An 18,349-nucleotide genomic window follows, 5' to 3' on the forward strand; every position below is an offset into this window, starting at 1 on the left:
AAAGTGAGTTTGTGTCTTGGAGTGTCATGAGGACAAACCCAGCTCTCTGTTTAGGTCTTCCAAATCATCCACAGGCCCAGAGGGCATGGCACTGCTCAAGCGCTTGACGAGCTCTCACAGGGGTCTCTCTGCAGATTACAGAGCTGGTTCATCAGAGAGACGTCACCCGGTCCCTGATCAAGAGCAAGATCGACAACAGCAAGTCCTTCGAATGGCTCAGCCAGATGCGGTTTTACTTCGACCCAAAGCAGACGGATGTGTTGCAGCAGCTGTCGATCCAGATGGCAAATGCCAAGTTTAACTATGGCTTTGAGTACCTGGGAGTCCAGGACAAGCTGGTCCAGACTCCTCTCACCGACCGCTGCTACTTGACAATGACCCAAGCCCTAGAGGCCCGGCTGGGCGGGTCCCCTTTCGGTAAGTTACTCCACAGACTTGGACGGGTGGAGTCCAGTAGCAAACATCATTTTTAAAGATGAAGTGAATAATTTAAATTTCTTTTTTTTAAAAAATTTATCTTTATGGTTGAAAGCATTAAAAATGTCCCCTTGCCCAGCCGGGTCTGGCTCAGTAGTTGAGCATCAACCTAGGATCCAGAAGATCGCTGTTCAATTCCCAGTCAGGGCACATGCCCGGGTTGCGGGCTCGCAGCTGATCAGACTCCTCTCTAATCATTGATGTTTCAACTCTCTCTCCTCCCTTCTTCTCTTTGAAATCAATAAAGAATAAACAAACAAATTGGGGAAACTTTCCCTTTAAAAAAAAAAATCCACTTTTTTCCCTGTTGATCCCCTCCACCCTGTACCCCTCCCCCCAGGCCTTCACCCCACTATTTTCTGTGTCCATGGGTTATACATACAAGTTCTTAGGTTAATCTCTTCCCCCCCACATCTCCACCCTGCCTTTCCTCTGAGATTTCTCAGTCTGTTCCATGTTTCTATGTCTCTGTGTCTATTTTGTTCATCAATTTTAAATATGTTTCTTAATCACATGGCTGTGTTCTAAAAACTTTTAAGTTTGTTTTCACTTATTACGTCTACTTTTTTAAATGAACTACTTTTCCCAGTTGTCTTAAAGCTAAAGCTGTATTCACAGCTGAGTGATGGACTCAGGCACTGTGTTACTTTTCTTGTGTCACAGGGCCCGCAGGGACCGGGAAGACCGAGTCTGTCAAAGCTCTGGGCCATCAGCTGGGACGTTTCGTTTTGGTTTTCAACTGTGATGAAACCTTTGATTTCCAGGTGAGCAGCTTTGTGGGATCCACGCAAAATCTGATGGCCTGAGCAGGTCAGGTGGGGAGCACCACACTTGTGCCTCTGAAAGCCCTCGGCCTTGTTGCCCAGCTGGGCCTCGGGGGCCTTGGGCACGTGGCTGTGGTACCCGAGTGTGCTTCGACATCGAGCTCCATTTTTTGCAAAGGTCCCTCTTTAGTGAAACATGTTGTTTTTCGTAAAGGGCAGTTTCTTAAAGAACTGGTTAAGCTGTATCTGGTCATAAACAGATGTTATACAAAAGGTTTTCTAATCAGAAAGTGACAGAATAAAAGCTACAGCTTTGTCATTAGGACGTGGGCACAGGAGGAAAAGGCAGGATCGTCCTCTGTGTACTAGGATTACTTTATTTTTTTTGTTAATCACCCGAGGGTATTTTTTCCATTGATTTTTAGACAGAGTGGAAGGGGGGGCCAGAGATCGAACTCACAACCCAGGTATGTGCCCTTGACTGGGAATCGAACCTGGGGCCCTTTGGTGTACGGGCCAACGCTCTAACCGCCGAGCCACACCAGCCTGGGCACTGAGGTTCACTCTTACCGATGAAGCGCTTGCTGTGGTAGGCGGGCCCTCGCCTCACCTGTGCATCTGATTTCACCTTCACCGCCACCTCGGGAGGGAGGTGCTCGTAGACCCACTTCAAAGATGAGCACACGTGGGTTCCAGGTGGCACTTGCCCAGGGCTGGACAGGTCACCGCAGTCAGAACTTGAGCCTTTGAAGCCAGTGCTGAGGCGGCTGGTTTAGCGCCTTCCTTCCGTTTTGTCTGTTCCAGGCGATGGGACGCATCTTCGTGGGGCTCTGCCAAGTGGGCGCCTGGGGCTGTTTTGACGAGTTCAACCGGCTGGAGGAGCGGATGCTGTCGGCCGTGTCCCAGCAGGTGCAGTGCATCCAGGAAGCACTGCGGGAGCACTCCAACCCCAACTTCGACAAGAGTAAGGCCGCCTTCCTCCAAGGGGACTTTACCCCTGCCTTTATAGAAGTGAATGGGCATTTAATTAGCTCCCAGGACTCATTGTTGCAAGCAGATGGTGAGTCCCGAGTGCAGCTGGAAGGGAAGATCCAGAGTAACTCAGCATTAGCAGTTTGTACGTCTGTCCTAGAGCAGCCCCAGCCTAATCATCCCTGTGCCCCTCCCACAGCATGGCCTTTGTGCCCCCTCTTCCTCCTCAAGCCGGCCTTCCTAGTGCCTTTTGGGCACAGTTCTTCTGGAGCTTAGGGAGCCTGCAGAGAGGCTCTGAGGGGCAGAGGCACAAGGGGGCAGATGCACCCACGTGTCGACATCGGGTAGTTCTCACAGTTTAACTTTAGTGTTTCCATTTACTCCAGAGTGATAGTAACTTGTCCTACCAAACAAAGTCCAGACCTAAATAAAACAAATAAGAGTGTCCAGGAAATCAGTATTGTGTGCGCTCAAGGCTCTGGGCAGGTGCACACCACCCCAGCGGCTCAGTGTGGGCTGTTTCTAACAATCCCTGGAAAGCCAGCCAGTTGTGTCACATGGACTGGGTCTTTATTTCTGCCACTGCCGCTAGACTGCATCTGAGCCCAGCACTGACCCTGTGACACATGGTGTCACATGCTAGAACAGTGGCTCCCTGTCCTGAAGCTCAGTCTGTGCCATAGTCAGACACGCCCATGTGGGTGAGGCGTGTGGAGATGGGTGTCTGCGGAGAGGCTGGAGCAGCTCCCTGCAGCCCTGGGCTGTGGGCTACAAGGCCAGCAGGGAAATGGGAGCTTTGTGATTGTAGAGATTTTCAAATAGTGTTTTCAACATTGTGAGTCTTCACCGTCATCTGGTTTCAGCCTCTGCCCCCATCACTTGTGAGCTGCTGAACAAGCAGGTTAAGGTGAGCCCGGACATGGCCATCTTCATCACCATGAACCCCGGCTACGCGGGCCGCTCCAACCTGCCCGACAACCTGAAGAAGCTGTTCCGGAGCCTGGCCATGACCAAACCCGACCGCCAGCTGATCGCCCAGGTGATGCTGTACTCGCAGGGCTTCCGCACGGCCGAGGTCCTCGCCAACAAGATCGTGCCCTTCTTTAAGTGAGTGGCTCAGGTTTCACCATCACACGTCTGGCCTGTGGTCAGTGCGCCGTTTAGAATCCGCCCCCGTCACAGTGCATTTTTTACAGTGGCCCCAGGTTTGCTGGCATGACACTGCCGTTGGTAAAGTGTTGGGAGTTTTAGAAAACGCTTTCTCTTCCAGGCTGTGTGACGAGCAGCTCTCCTCCCAGAGCCACTATGACTTTGGGCTCCGAGCTCTGAAGAGCGTGCTGGTGAGTGCGGGAAACGTGAAGAGGGAGCGGATTCAGAAGATAAAGAGAGAGAAGGAAGAGCGGGGCGAAGTCGTGGACGAGGGAGAGGTTGCAGAAAACCTGCCCGAGCAGGAGGTTTGTCTTCACGCCCCTTCCGTCGCTGAAACTTGGGCACTGGTTAAACTCAGCCTCCAACATGAGCCCGACAGGAGTGCTCGGTGATGCACATGCCTGGGGCGGGGGGCTGGCGTCCCAGTGCATTGCTGAGCGAGAGGAGAGCTCGGCTGGCCGTGGGGTGGACGTGCCCCCGGAGCTCAGCCCCTCCTCCCCACGCAGATTCTGATCCAGAGCGTCTGCGAGACGATGGTGCCTAAGCTGGTGGCAGAGGACATCCCGCTGCTCTTCAGTCTCCTGTCGGACGTGTTCCCCGGAGTCCAGTACCACCGCGGGGAGATGACCGCACTCCGGGAGGAGCTGAAGAAAGTGTGTCAGGAGATGTATCTGACCTACGGAGACGGGGAGGAAGTTGGCGGAATGTGGGTTGAAAAGGTAACTGGATTGTTGTGTTGGTGGGGCTGCTGCAGCGATGGTGACTGGGGGACTCCGCACGTGAGGAAACCACTGGACAGGCCTGTCCTTGGAGGCTGGGGACTCACTGGTTCATGAAGATTTGCCCCTAAGCCTGTTTGGGCTTTTTTCTTTTAATTTTTTTAGGTTTAAAAAATATATATTATTATTGACTTTTAGAGAGGGTAAGGGAGAGAGAAACATGGATTGGCTGCCTCCTGCACAGCCCCTACCGGGACCAAGCCCACAAACTGGGCATGTGCCCTGAGGGGAATCAAAGCAGCGAGCGACCTTTCAGTTTGCAGGACAACACCCAACCAACTGAGTCACACTGGCCAGGCTGGACTTTTTTCTTAACTTAAATGTGGAGATAGCAAAATTTACCTGACAATTTTACTTACGTGGGATATTCTCTGAAAATGCTGGCTAAGGGTGTACGTTTAGCCCTTCCTGGTTTTATCAGTGGTTTAGAGCGTCGGCCTGTGAGTCAAAGAATCTTGGGCTTGATTGCTGGTCAAGGGCACGTACCTCAGTTGCAGGTTCAGTTTCCAGCCCCAGTTGGGGCTCATGCGGGAGGTAGCCCATTGATGTGTCTCTCACATTAATGTTTCTCTCTCTTGCCCCCTCCTCTCTGAAAACCAATGAAAACATATCCTCAGGCGAGGATTAAAATTTTTTTTTCTTAAAGTTCCCGTACTTGCCTTTGACAAGCTGAGCTGCACGTTTCTTACTCACTGACACGGGAGTTGGCTGGAGGAGCTCACCATCCTCTCTGGAAGGTCACTAATGGGCTGGTGTGTCTGCCCTCAGGTCCTCCAGCTCTACCAGATCACCCAGATCAACCACGGTCTGATGATGGTGGGGCCCTCGGGCAGCGGGAAGAGCATGGCCTGGCGCGTTCTTCTCAAGGCTCTGGAGAGGCTCGAGGGGGTGGAAGGTGTGGCCCATATCATCGACCCCAAGGCCATCAGCAAAGACCACCTGTACGGAACCCTGGACCCCAACACCAGGGAATGGACCGATGGGCTGTTCACACACGTCCTGAGGAAGTAAGTCTCCCAGCCAGTGTCTGTCCCAGCGAAGGCAGGACCTGGTGCTCAGTCCAGCCCCCATCTGAGCAGATTAGAGTCACTGAGAAACCATTACCGGGCAAGCACTTGGAATCTTGGTCGTGAGTTAGTCCACAGCTGTGCGAACCCTTCCCACCAGGATCATCGACAACGTGCGAGGTGAGCTGCAGAAGCGCCAGTGGATCGTCTTCGACGGTGACGTGGACCCCGAGTGGGTGGAGAACCTGAACTCGGTGCTGGACGACAACAAGCTCCTGACTCTGCCCAACGGGGAGCGTCTCAGCCTCCCCCCCAATGTGAGCAGGCGCCCGTGCACGCGCGGTGTCCCATCCCCCCTGCGGGTCCACCACATGCTGGCAGAGCTTGGCCCTGGGCGTGGACTCGTCCCAGGGGGCAGCTGGTTGTGCAGATAATTCTCTGCACGCTGGATTTGCCCACTCCCAGGGCTAGTGAGAGTATTTTGGCAGGATTTATAAGTAACTTGCCACTCCTTGTTGAATATTAGGCACAGTCAACCCTTTTTACCACCTGTGAGGTGAGGTTGGAGTAAGGATTTCTGAAGCTACTGTACACAAGGTGGCAGCACCTGGGGGATTCAGGTAGCAACACTGTCACGGCTATCCTTTGGAATGAGCCTTAGATCGGGTCCTAAACACCGCTGGCAGACTCAGGTGCATGGGCACGCCTGGCACAGGTTCGTGTTCATTCTTGACCCAGCATTTTTGGAGTGGCATTGAGTGGGGGCCCATTCCAGATGCTGGAGGTGCAGAAATAAACAGCGTAGACAAACCTTTGTTGTTCTGGGGCTCACAGTTTGCCGGGAAGACAGGCGGGCAAGATAAGTGGTAATGGTGGTGAGCAGAAAGCAAGCTGGGAAAGGGCAGTCTGTGTTGGTGGCAGTGGAGGCTGCCCTGTGTGAGAGGCGGCCGAGGAGTCCTGGGAAGGTAGGTTTTAGCAGAGATTGAGGGGTTGAGGAGTGAGCTCGTGGGCTTCCAGGCATTGTGGGTGAGGGACAAATGGCAGGAGGAACGGTTTCGTGTGCCTGGTGTGCACAAGGACAGCAGGGGCGGCCGGCTGGTGTGGACAGAACTAGGGGAGAAGTCAGGTGGGACCACAGAGCACATGGGGCGCTATCAGGTCAGGCCCCGGGTTCCTTGTGAGGACGGAGCTTGCCCACCGGGTGAGTTGAAGCGTGAGTGAGTCTGGTTCAGGACAGTGTCACTGTTTCTTGACAAAGATCCCTCTGGCTGCTGTTTGGAGGACAGTCTGGGAACAAGGGGACCACTGGAGGCTGCATGGTGTCCCAGGCACAGCCGTGGCGGGGGTGGGAAGTGAAGGAGTTAGGGAGTGGCCGATGGACTACAGGTGGGTGTGGGAGAAGCTGGTGGAATGTGCCCCGAGGTGTTTGGCTGGAGCAGCTGGTGAGTGTGAGCCTTGATCATGAAGGCCAGCATCTGTCACTGTCTTCACTTCAGAACCAAGCCGTGGGTGCTCAGTGCCAGTCTGACCGTGGGTGCCCACTCAGACTCCTGTCTCGATTTGACTTGTCAGGGTCTTTCCTCAGAGCACATTGTCCAGTAGATCCTGACTTGTCCAAAGGAGATTGTTCCCCTGGAGGCATCCTGGCACTGAGGGCGGGGCCCTGGAATCAGGGCATCTGATCTGAATCTCGGCCTGCCGTCTGCTAGCTGGGGGACCTGGGCAAGTCCCAGCCCCGTCTGTGATGCGGAGATGCTACGGGCCTGCCCCAGGCCCTGGCCGAGGGCTGAGCAGGGAGCGCTGGCCGTGAGGGGTGGTGCTGACTGCTGGCATCCCCTTCATGGGAGCCGTGGCTTCTCTTCCACCAGGAGCCCATTTTGTGGGTGTCACCGCTCTCCCCATCACGCCCCCCACCCAGGTTCTCACGGAGAGGGTGGTGGACGTTGTAGTGATGCGAAGTAGACATTTTACTGTTAAACTAAGAGCCAAAAAATTAGATATAAGTCGCCCTTTTGAGGTGTGTGTAGGTAAGAGTTTTAACATCCAGGTTTCTGCCAAACCTGCATCGTTCAACCTGCTTGATGTGTTTCCTCGAGGTGCGAATCATGTTTGAGGTGCAGGACTTGAAGTACGCCACGCTGGCCACGGTGTCGCGCTGCGGCATGGTCTGGTTCAGCGAGGACGTGCTCAGCACCGACATGATCTTCAACAACTTCCTGGCCCGGCTGCGCAGCATCCCCCTAGACGAAGGCGAGGACGAGGCCCAGCGCCGGCGCAAGGGCAAAGAGGACGAGGGGGAGGAGGCCGCGTCCCCGATGCTGCAGGTGCGCAGTGGGCCGGGCGTCGGGGGTTGTGTTTTCTCCCCGTGTGCGCGCACACATGCACACACATGCATGCACACACATGCACACACGCACACGGATGCCGGGCACGCTCGGGGCTTATCCGGCACCAGCCCCTAAGGAAGCCTGGTCGCCACAGCGGCCGGAGTTGAGACACACGGGACAGTGGGAGGAGCCTTCGGTTGTTTGTCTTCCCTGCAGAGTGACGGACATCTGCCCTTCCACGTCGGTGGGACCAGGGTTCCCAGGAAGCGCAGTTTTCGAGAACTGCCAGGGTGGAGGGACGAATATTGGCCCTCTGACCTTCATCCTTCACTTTTTAATCCAACACGTGTTCTGGAGGTCACGTGACCCTTCCCGGGCTAGGTTAGCGGCGCTAAGACGCCCAGGCTCTTGAGAGGAGCTCAGCAGCATCTCCTCCCCGGCAGATCCAAAGGGACGCGGCCACCATCATGCAGCCGTACTTCACGTCCAACGGCCTGGTCACCAAGGCCCTGGAGCACGCCTTCAAGCTGGAGCACATCATGGACCTGACGCGGCTCCGCTGCCTGGGCTCGCTCTTCTCCATGCTGCACCAGGCCTGCCGCAACGTGGCGCAGTACAACGCCAACCACCCCGACTTCCCCATGCAGATCGAGCAGCTGGAGCGCTACATCCAGGTCAGGACCTCCGCGGGGGCCCCCAGCAGGCCAGCGGCGTGCGCGCCGAGCCTCCCGTGCCCGGGAATGCCAAAGGGCCGTGCTGCCGTGGGCACCGGCTTGTTCTGGAACCCGGTAGAAAGCGCGCTGCTTCCTCCTCTGTCCCGCAGCGGTACCTGGTCTACGCCATTCTCTGGTCGCTGTCTGGGGACAGCCGGCTGAAGATGAGAGCGGAGCTGGGCGAGTACATCAGGAGGATCACAACCGTGCCCCTGCCCGCCGCGCCCAGTGTCCCCATCATCGATTACGAGGTGAGTGGGCGGAGGCAGCCCCCGGACCCTCGCCGTGTTGGTTTGCATCCTTCTGGAGCCTCTGCGCTGTGGGCCGGATCCCACCTCCACCTCACGGGGCAGCTTCTCCGTGTAGTTTGAGCCGTATGCGGAGTCAGATTAGTGGGAAAACTGCGACCGTGACAGTGGGCGTGTTCGTAAGCGAGGAGGCGTGTGGGCCCTGCGGGTGACCACGCCCCGTCTGTGCAGGTGTCCATCAGTGGGGAGTGGTCGCCGTGGCAGGCCAAGGTGCCGCAGATTGAAGTGGAGACCCACAAGGTGGCGGCCCCTGACGTCGTGGTGCCGACCCTGGACACGGTCCGCCACGAGGCCCTGCTGTACACCTGGCTGGCCGAGCACAAGCCGCTGGTCCTGTGTGGCCCCCCCGGGTCCGGCAAGACCATGACACTCTTCAGCGCCCTCCGGGCCCTGCCCGACATGGAGGTAATGGGGCAGGAGGTGGCGAGGCAGGCAGCAGGCTGTGTGGCTGAGCCAGCCCCGCAGTACTGAGTCATGTCCCCCATTCCGCAGGTTGTGGGTCTGAACTTCTCTAGTGCCACGACACCGGAGCTGCTGCTGAAGACATTTGACCACTACTGCGAGTACAGGCGCACACCCAACGGGGTGGTCCTCGCCCCCGTGCAGCTTGGCAAGTGGCTGGTGCTGTTCTGTGATGAGATCAACCTGCCAGACATGGACAAGTACGGGACACAGAGGGTCATCTCCTTCATCAGACAGGTTTGTCTGCCCGCGAGCCCCTGTGGGAGCCCTGATCCCACCCCCCACGGCTCTTGTTCACATTCGCTCCTGACATGTCACCCTCCTGCTTCCTTCAGATGGTGGAACATGGAGGCTTTTACCGAACCTCAGATCAAACCTGGGTGAAGCTGGAAAGAATCCAGTTTGTCGGGGCTTGTAATCCGCCCACAGATCCTGGGAGAAAGCCGCTCTCTCACAGGTAACAGCTCTGCCGACTTCGCTGGCCTCACACAGTTCCCGGGTAGCTTTAAACGCAGCATGACAGACATCTGGGTTCAAGTGCTTTGCATCTGCTATTATATGTCAGACTTAGGCCTGGGCTGTGTGGCGTGACCTCAGGGGACTGTTGTGAAACTCATGTAGGTGGGTCAGGGAACAGCCTGGGTCCAGCCCAGGACAGGTGCCACACTGGGCACGCTGCTCCTCCCAGCAGAGGCTGAGCCCAGTGTCTGCGCAGGTTCTTGCGGCACGTGCCAGTGGTGTATGTGGACTACCCGGGGCCTGCCTCCCTGACGCAGATCTACGGCACCTTCAACCGAGCCATGCTGCGGCTCATCCCCTCGCTGCGCACGTACGCGGAGCCACTCACCGCCGCCATGGTGGAGTTCTACACCATGTCCCAGGTATGCGGCCTCTCCGCCCCTCTGGTCATGGAAGGGCTCTGCTGGAAGATGGAGCTTTATCACAAGCCCTTGTTTAGCCAAGAGCCTTTCTCCAGAATTTGCCATTCAGCTGGTCCCCTAGGCAGGTACCGACTGCAAACGCTCCTGTGCTGCTTCCTGCCGTCCTTGTGCACATGTGGACATGTGCCCCACCGGCCAGGCCCGAGGGCTTTGGGGGGCTACCAAGCATGTTGCAAACATGTTCCCTAGCTTTTAACTTGCTTTTGATTTTGTATAATTGTAGTTTTTTCCTACAGAACTTTTAGTGTCATCATTGTAAATGTTTTCCTTTGTTTCTGCTTTTAATTTGTTTTTTTTGTTTTTTGAAATGTATTTTATTGATGTCAGAGGAAGGGAGAGGGAGAGAGAAACATCAACGATGAGAGTCACTGATCAGCTGCCTCCTGCACGCCCCCTGCTGGGGATCCAGCCCACAATCCGGGCATGTGCCCCAACCGGGAATCGAATGGCAATCTCCTGGATCCTAGGTCGATGCTTAACTGCTGAGCCACACCGGCTGGGCTCACTTCTGTTTTTAATGGAAGTCCTGCTTAGAAAGGCTTTCGCTCAACTTTAGGAATTACATTTTTTTAAATGTTTTCAGAATAAATTTTTTGTAGTTTTATTTTTCTTTTTAATGTAAAATGAGGGACTTGGATCTTTGTTCTGGACAGTTGCCCAGTTGCTGTAACATTATTTAATCCATCCTTAAGTATTCCAGGGTCTAGACTCTATTAAAGTAAAAATGTTAATACAGCTTTTGACTTTTTAACCACTTTCATGTCTTAAGATATTTACACATAATTTCCATCTTTCCAATCCCTGCAGGAGAGATTCACACAGGACACGCAACCCCACTACATCTATTCACCCCGTGAAATGACGAGGTGGGTGCGCGGCATCTTTGAGGCCCTGAGGCCCCTAGAGACCCTGCCTGTAGAGGGACTCATCAGGATTTGGGCCCACGAAGCCCTCCGCCTCTTCCAAGACAGGTAAGGCCAAGGGTCCAGGTAGCACCATGCCCCCCCTGAGTCCTCATTGGGGTCAGGCTGTGCTGGGGTGGAAGGGAATGGAGGTGGCAAAGGCAGCCTTGCGTCTGGGAATTGATCGCGACCACCCCGACAGAATGGGGTTCAGCACACTGGGACTGCCCACTACTAGCTACCTGTGTGACCTTGGGGAGGGCACCTTAGCCTCTGACTGTCGAGCGGACACCACACAAGGCAGTAGTAACCTGTGATAACCTGTCAGAGCAGAGAGCTTCCTGGCGAGGTGAAGTGCCTCTAACGCTACCGGAGGCACAGCCTCCGGAGCCACCGCGCCTCCCTTGTCCCAGTCTGTTCTCATCAAGGATTTCACAGCTGTGTCCTGAGGACACTGGCTTTCTGTTTCTTTGGCCGCTTGTGTCAGCTCTTGTCTTGTACGTTCTGAGTTTCCCTGGTTACTTCGGGGAAGGAATTACTGATGACTGTGGAGATCAGGATCCATGGCAGAAGGTTGGGGTCTGAGTCAGATCAAGTGTCATAATAAAAGCTGAGTCTTTCTCTTTTAAGGCACCTGAAAGGTATTGACCTTATAAAATCCAGACTGTTTCTTGCATTCTTTATATAGTTCTGGGCAACCTTTGTTTCATAATAAATTCTTAATTTTTGTGCTCCTACCCTGTCAGTTTTTTTCTTGAGTCCTAATGTTATGTATCTCAGCATTGCAGTCCTTCACAGAATTGAAGGCTCATTTTAGGTTAGTGTGAAGAGGTTAAGTTTGTGTTGCTTTAACTAAACGCCTAGTAAACAGACTTGCTGTTTTACTGACTTGCTGTTTATACAGCACCCGTTTCCTGTTGGAAGTCACTGGGGGAAATGTGCTCAAGAGCCAGGTCTCAGGACAAGCGGGATGGACTACAGAGTGCACAAGGGCAGGGCCGGGCCCGGCCCTCACCCCTGGGGACGTCCGAGGTCTCTCAAGTGGCCCATCTAAGCAGCACCAGGCCAGCTTCGCTGACCACTGGTCATAGCAGATGCAGGGAGTTGCTGGTAGCTAGTTAATGGTTACTCCCCTGGGGAAAGCCTGGCCCATGGCTGCCTCCAGACTAAGACAGACTGAGAAGGAAGTGTTTGGCAGTTACCCCTGGGGACCAGCTATGTTGCCCCAGGTGGCTGTTTTCATCTTGCTGTCGGGGTCTCAGTGCTGCTTTGTCATAGACCCATGGTTTCCAGGCCACGCTGCGTGGTGTTCCTGGGTCCATGGGGCTGCCTTACCCAGAGCCAGGGGCGAGTGCATGAGGCAGGGCCCAGGAGGGAGCATGTGAGCCCTGGTGGCCTGTGGTTGGGGTTCTACCACTTTAAAAATACAGTCTTTTTATTGTTATGTGAGCTGCCTTCACTCTCCCGTTTTTAGTTTTAAACCAGAATTTTCAGTTATAGTACAATTTTCACAGCTTTCACAAAATACCAGAGGTGGTTTTGTTTAGATTCGAATGTAGCCATAGCAACTGTGCATCTCAGTTCTGATTGGCGGCAATAACTCCATGACATGCCTACTCAGTATGCCATATGCACGCAGCGTCCCACACCTGCAGGGACGGGCACAGCCTCACCTGCGTGCTCTGCATTTTATTCACAAGCCTTGTGCCCGAGCTGCACACACTGCAGTTCCTTACCCCTGTCCTCTCAGTGCCTGATGCTCAGAGCGTTTATAATAAGCGCAGGAACTGGAACCCCATTTTCATTTTTATTTTATTTTTATTTTTTTATACATATATCTTTATTGATTTCAGAGAGAGGAAAGGAGAGGGAGAGAGATAGAAACATCAATGAGGTGAGAGTCATTGATCAAGCCCGCAACCCGGGCATGTGCCCTGACCAGGAATCGAACCCTGATCGCCTGGATCCCAGGTCGATGCTCAACCGCTGAGCCACACCCGGCCAGGCCCATTTTCATTTTTAAAACCCACATGATTAAACCTTTTTTAAGGGAACTGTTTTCATTGTGGTGCCATAGTCCTGAGGGGCTTTATATCTAATGTTGAAATTCTGGATGGTGTAAGCCGTCTCATTCAGATTCTCAGGTTTTTCCGTTTGTAGAAATTGAAAGTTTCTGGTAAAGACTGATCCCAGCCCTTGGAGTCGCCCACAGCACACGCACAACCTGGTGTTTCCCCCCCACGGCTCTGGGCTCACGCGCTGCTCTCCCGGTAGGCTCGTCGAGGACGAGGAGCGGCGCTGGACCGACGAGAACATCGACATGGTGGCTCTGAAGCACTTCCCCAACATAGACAAGGAGAGGGCCATGAGCCGGCCCATCCTCTACAGCAACTGGCTGTCGAAGGTGAGTGACCGGGTCCTTCATTCAGAGGTGCCCTTTCGCTGCCGTCCCGTAGGGTAGAACGAGCTTCTACCAGAAATGTCTGTCTCGGGAGGTGTGGCCTGTGAAGCTGGTTATGTGCGTGACGATGGCCGCTGATGACTTAGGGGTTTGGGGTGCATAGTCCTGGGAGTGTGGCTGTGACGGCGGCTGGCTGTTTCTTCCTCCCCTGTGGTGGCTGCTCCAGCCAGCAGACAGCCAGTGTTTGCAGAGAGAGCCTCTGCTTCCCCTTTGCTTACTTCCCTCACTAAAAATGGGGTGGTTGGTGAGTAATTTGTGGAAAATACTTCGTACACTAAAGTACCAAACAAAGGTGATGTTTCCAGCATAGCTGTGAGCTGCCCTTTTCTCTGCAACAGAGGTCGGAATGTTTCAGTAAGTTGTCTTGCCGTGCATGTCATTCGGGAGCTGATGCGGCCGAGGCGGGTTCACAGTGTAAAGGGGTGAGATGGGGAGGTGGCTCAGCTGGCAGAGGGCTCCGTAGAGCTGCCCTCGCTTTGGGCCTTCAGGGGCTCGCAGGCCGGGCAGAGGGCCTGACAGGAGCGAGAATTGCAGGCAGGTCTGTTCAGTGCACTAGAACCTTTACTCCTGGACTCGAGGTGCTGATCCTGTTCATTTACAGGCAGTAGCTCCTCCCAGTGGCTGGTCTTTTCGCTCTTTAGTATCTTTGGAAAAACAAACGTTCTTAAAGGAGGACCATTTAAATCTACAATTCATCAGCAGCTTTGTGTGTGGAATGAGCTATGGGCACATTTTCTTTGTTTTTTTTGAAGGGCATAATAGTTTATTTTTTTTTAAAAACTGTACCACACTGACCTTGATGACCAGCATACACGTTATGATGGCTTTTCTCTTGGACATTCACATCCCAGTATCTCTGTGTACTGAAATGTTTCAACAGGACCAAGAACGCTAGAGGAGGGAAGATCTCGGATGGGAATGAGCACTAAGAATTCAGGTGTCCTATCCAGAGAATTAACTTAGCCTCCATGGCCCGGCGGCATAGCACCGCTGTCGCCATGAATGAAAGTTCTGTTGGCAGTGTGGGCCTGCACTTCCCGCGCCTTATCTTTAGTTTGTACAATTTAACCAATGTCCCTGCGGCCCGAGCACAATCAGGCCGGACACCTCAGGTCATTTCCAGGCTACCATAGTACAAGTTTAGTGATCTTACTTAAAAAAAAAAAAATTCAAATCAAACCACCATCAGAATAGAGGCAACGAAAACTAATTTTCAAGTCATTTGAAAAGCCTGTGTCTAATACAGACCTGACTTAAATGCTGTCATTATAATCTCCCAACTCCTGCCATAAAATTAACATTTACACACATAAAGGTTTTGCTTATCAAACCATATTTTGCAATTACTCAGAGGAAGTTACTTTTTCGAGAACAACGTATTTGGTTACAGTCCCACACGTCCGCAGCAGACAACACCGCGTGATGTTAAATCCGGCTCTGTGTTACCTAAGGTGCAAGGTTTTCATCAAAATTAAGATGCTCTGATCTTAAAAACCCAACCCATAAGAGATTACTTTCAAGAGAAATTGTGCTGTCGAGTAACTATTTCAAGTCACCTTCTTCTTTAGTTGCTGTGACCACCACCATTTCACTGACCCTTGATCTCTCACTCCCTGGTCACCATTCCAACGCCCAGGGGCTTCTGAGCCAGCTCAAGGTCTCACTTCACAAAAACAGTAGATTCGTTAACCTTTCAGTGACACGATTTATATCTGTAAACGCAAGGACCACACTGTTCAGCTCAGCAACTGCGAGAAACATTGAGATTCCGGCATTTCCAGCCAGAATCCCTTTGTGCTTTTTAAATGTACCTGCTTTGGAATCTTTTTGGTATTTCTCAGCCATTTGTATTTCCCTTATAATTATAAGACTATATTTAAGATGATTTTTAATGTGAAATGTCCTGGGGGTTTATTGGTATTTAAAAAACAAAGTTACTTCTCACTCTCAGCATCTGGAATAGTAGGAAGTATTTGTGGTCCCTCCTTAGATCAACCCTACTTTTCACCACGTGAAACACTGAATTTTACAGACATCCCTAAAAAGTGTTTGATTAAGTAAATGAGTGAATCACAGTGGAATCTTGAGCAGTTAACAGTGTAGATCCATTAAAAAATAATAGTAATAACACTGAATAGTAAAAGAAAATCTTCAAGCTAAAAAGAAAAGAGAGAAAAGCATCCTAAGTGTCCTCACTGATTCTGGGCTGTGTCCCCGGCTGACCAGCCCCCTCCACTTCCTCCGGGTTGGGAGACGTGTCCGTGTGACCCTCCACGCCAGGTTCCCGGGACGCCGGCGTGGGGGCCACCCTGCTGGAGCCTCTGAGGGAACCGAGTGGCACCATCTCCCCTCTAATGGACTTCCGGTCCCGGGTGAGCGTCGAGTCTCCCTCTGCTGCTCTCACATGACCAGGAGACGAAACCCTCAAGCAGGTGACAGCTGGCCCTCCCACCGCCCCAGCGCCAGCGAAGTCGCCGGCGTCTGCCACTGTCTGCGCTGGCCTTTCACTCTCTCTCAGTCAGGAGAGTTGCGGTTACTGAAGGAAGGGGGGAGGGAGAAATGAAAAACCAGGAGTCTAAAGGCAGGAAATCGCATAGCTGCTCTAGTTGGAGTTTGTAAACAGGACAGGCTGTTTCGGGGCCCCAGTCTGTGAGAGGGAACGGCATCGGGGGGCTGCGCTGGGCCCCCGACCCTGGGGGGTCCGAGGTGAGCCGCGCACGCACTGAAACACCCACCCTTCAGGAAGCAGTAAGGCAAATGGTATACTCACTGTCCCCCAAGTTACAGCGGCGGTGTAGGCGCGCACAGCGTAACTTAGCGACAGCTCGGCCGCAGCGGCTGTCTCTTCCCTACGTCATTACACGTTCAGCCCGGTTCTAGTCGACACAAAACCGGCCTTGTACCAGCACTGAGAGTGGGCAATCACTCTTTGATAGCAGTTTTTACGCTGTTGCAGAAATTATTCTTGAACAAGTCCGCCATCCGACGTCCAGTCGTTAAACACTGTCATATTTGTGAAGCGCTTCTTCCAATTTCTGCATCACTTTTTGGAAAAATATTATTTGTTGCTGTAAGAAATGCTGCATCTGTGATTTGAAGTCTCTGACTCGAATCTGATGGAGGTGTTGAGGGAGCATTTTCGATTTCCCTGTGGACACCCATTATCCCAGTGCTGTTTGTTGCGTGACCCTCTGCAGTGTCACCGTGAAAACCGTGAAACTAGATTCCCTGTGTGCATGGGTCTGTCAGCTCTTTCCCATCCACTGATGGGCCTGTCACTTCCTGAGCTCAAACCACATTGTCCCTATGACACTGACATGTCTGAAGGGCTAGGTCCTCACACCTGGCTCTTCTGTGTGGGGGTCCTGACCTCTTGGGCCTCTCCTCTCCAAATGACATTTAGAATTGGCTTGTCAGGTTGTAGCAAAACCACCATCCACCACTGTGGTTTTGACTGGGTCCCATTGATTCTCGGTGTCAGTGTGATGGAGGTGACACGTGTACAGTCGGTGCTTTTTCTGCAGGACCAAGGTCATGTCCGCATTTACGCAGGTTTTCATGTGTCTTCCAGGAGAGTCCGCTTTCTCTACACAGATTCTCCACGTTTTTAGACCTAGTCCTACTTACCAAGTATTTTTGATGCTATGTTGTAAATGACATCGTTTGCTACATTTTTAACGGTTTCTTAGGATGTGCGATATAACTGACTGTGGTATAGTAACTAAGACAACTTCTTGGTAATTTGGGTCTTACCTTTTCCTACAGGACTACATCCCAGTAGACCAAGAAGAGTTGAGAGATTATGTCAAAGCGAGGCTCAAGGTCTTCTATGAGGAAGAGCTTGACGTTCCCCTGGTCCTGTTCAATGAAGTGCTGGACCACGTGCTCAGGATCGACCGGTGGGTTTTCTGTTGTCTCAGCTCCCCAGTCGCCTGAGCTGCTCCTGATTTACTAGGAGGCAAGAGGGGTGCTGGGCCCTATGCTCTTCTCCTGACTGACCTCCCTCCACCCCCACCTCAGCCCTCCCTGCCAGGTGGCTCCCCACCTCTTCTAAGTCCAGCTTTTCTGTCCCACGCTGGCCTGCTAAGCAGACTCCGTCTGTTCCTCCTCACTCTGCACACCTGTGTGCTGACACCTTTCCACCTCCCCCTAGACCTGTCTCCCTCCTGTCATGAGTATCTGCTGGGCAGGACCATGTCTTACTGATCTTTGCATCCCCCTGTACCTGGCAAATAACAGTGTTTACAAGTTCAAGCTAGAACACATTACAAATGTAGACTGAATCCTGGGAAAGCCCAGGACGGGAGAGTCAAAGGGGAATGTCACGTAAGAGCCTTAACATTTGTTCTCTGGCACCGTTTCAGAATATTCCGCCAGCCCCAAGGCCACCTGCTTCTGATTGGTGTCAGTGGGGCGGGAAAAACCACCCTGTCCCGGTTCGTGGCCTGGATGAACGGTTTGAGTGTGTACCAGATCAAGGTGGGTCTCTGCAGCCTCCTCTCCCCAGCAGTGAGTTCTTGATTCCTGCATGTGGCTCCTGGAATAAGAGTGGACCTAACCTCCCAACTGCTTCTGCAGGTCCACAGAAAGTACACAGGGGAAGACTTCGATGAAGACCTTCGGACAGTGTTGAGACGTTCTGGCTGTAAAAATGAAAAGATAGCATTTATAATGGATGAGTCCAATGTGTTAGACTCTGGATTCCTGGAGCGAATGAACACGCTTCTGGCCAACGGAGAGGTAACCTAGTGGCCTGTTGCATTGTGCGGCACATGCCGTGGTCACACTACGAGGACCAGTCAGGCACGGTGCGGTTTCCTTTCCTAGGTCCCTGGTCTGTTCGAAGGAGACGAGTATGCCACCTTGATGACCCAGTGCAAGGAGGGCGCCCAGAAGGAGGGCCTGATGCTGGACTCGCACGAGGAGCTGTACAAGTGGTTCACCAGCCAGGTCATCCGCAACCTGCATGTCGTCTTCACCATGAACCCGTCCTCAGAGGGGCTCAAGGACCGTGCGGCCACGTCCCCCGCACTTTTCAACAGGTACGCAGCCTGCGCCCAGCTCTGGGTCGGCACGTAGGCTTCCTC

The 18,349-nt window shown here is 53.1% G+C and overlaps 1 protein-coding gene across 1 annotated transcript in view; it reads left to right on the forward strand.

Annotated features, from left to right (window-relative positions):
- Positions 1 to 18,349, forward strand: part of DYNC1H1 (dynein cytoplasmic 1 heavy chain 1) — a 61,151-nt gene that overhangs the window by 27,512 nt on the left and 15,290 nt on the right. The window contains exons 27-47 of the mRNA XM_081138776.1: positions 135 to 417; positions 1,141 to 1,241; positions 2,046 to 2,205; positions 3,077 to 3,320; positions 3,484 to 3,667; positions 3,869 to 4,081; positions 4,910 to 5,148; positions 5,309 to 5,465; positions 7,245 to 7,472; positions 7,919 to 8,149; positions 8,299 to 8,439; positions 8,668 to 8,901; positions 8,989 to 9,195; positions 9,294 to 9,415; positions 9,674 to 9,839; positions 10,707 to 10,870; positions 13,076 to 13,205; positions 17,028 to 17,161; positions 17,627 to 17,741; positions 17,841 to 18,002; positions 18,090 to 18,304. Of these exons, the coding sequence (XP_080994902.1) occupies positions 135 to 417; positions 1,141 to 1,241; positions 2,046 to 2,205; positions 3,077 to 3,320; positions 3,484 to 3,667; positions 3,869 to 4,081; positions 4,910 to 5,148; positions 5,309 to 5,465; positions 7,245 to 7,472; positions 7,919 to 8,149; positions 8,299 to 8,439; positions 8,668 to 8,901; positions 8,989 to 9,195; positions 9,294 to 9,415; positions 9,674 to 9,839; positions 10,707 to 10,870; positions 13,076 to 13,205; positions 17,028 to 17,161; positions 17,627 to 17,741; positions 17,841 to 18,002; positions 18,090 to 18,304 (3,830 nt within the window). The remainder of the gene's footprint in view (positions 1 to 134; positions 418 to 1,140; positions 1,242 to 2,045; positions 2,206 to 3,076; positions 3,321 to 3,483; positions 3,668 to 3,868; positions 4,082 to 4,909; positions 5,149 to 5,308; positions 5,466 to 7,244; positions 7,473 to 7,918; positions 8,150 to 8,298; positions 8,440 to 8,667; positions 8,902 to 8,988; positions 9,196 to 9,293; positions 9,416 to 9,673; positions 9,840 to 10,706; positions 10,871 to 13,075; positions 13,206 to 17,027; positions 17,162 to 17,626; positions 17,742 to 17,840; positions 18,003 to 18,089; positions 18,305 to 18,349) is intronic.

The sequence above is a fragment of the Miniopterus schreibersii genome, assembly GCF_964146895.1.
Source record: "Miniopterus schreibersii genome assembly, chromosome: 1".
NCBI lineage: Eukaryota > Metazoa > Chordata > Mammalia > Chiroptera > Miniopteridae > Miniopterus > Miniopterus schreibersii.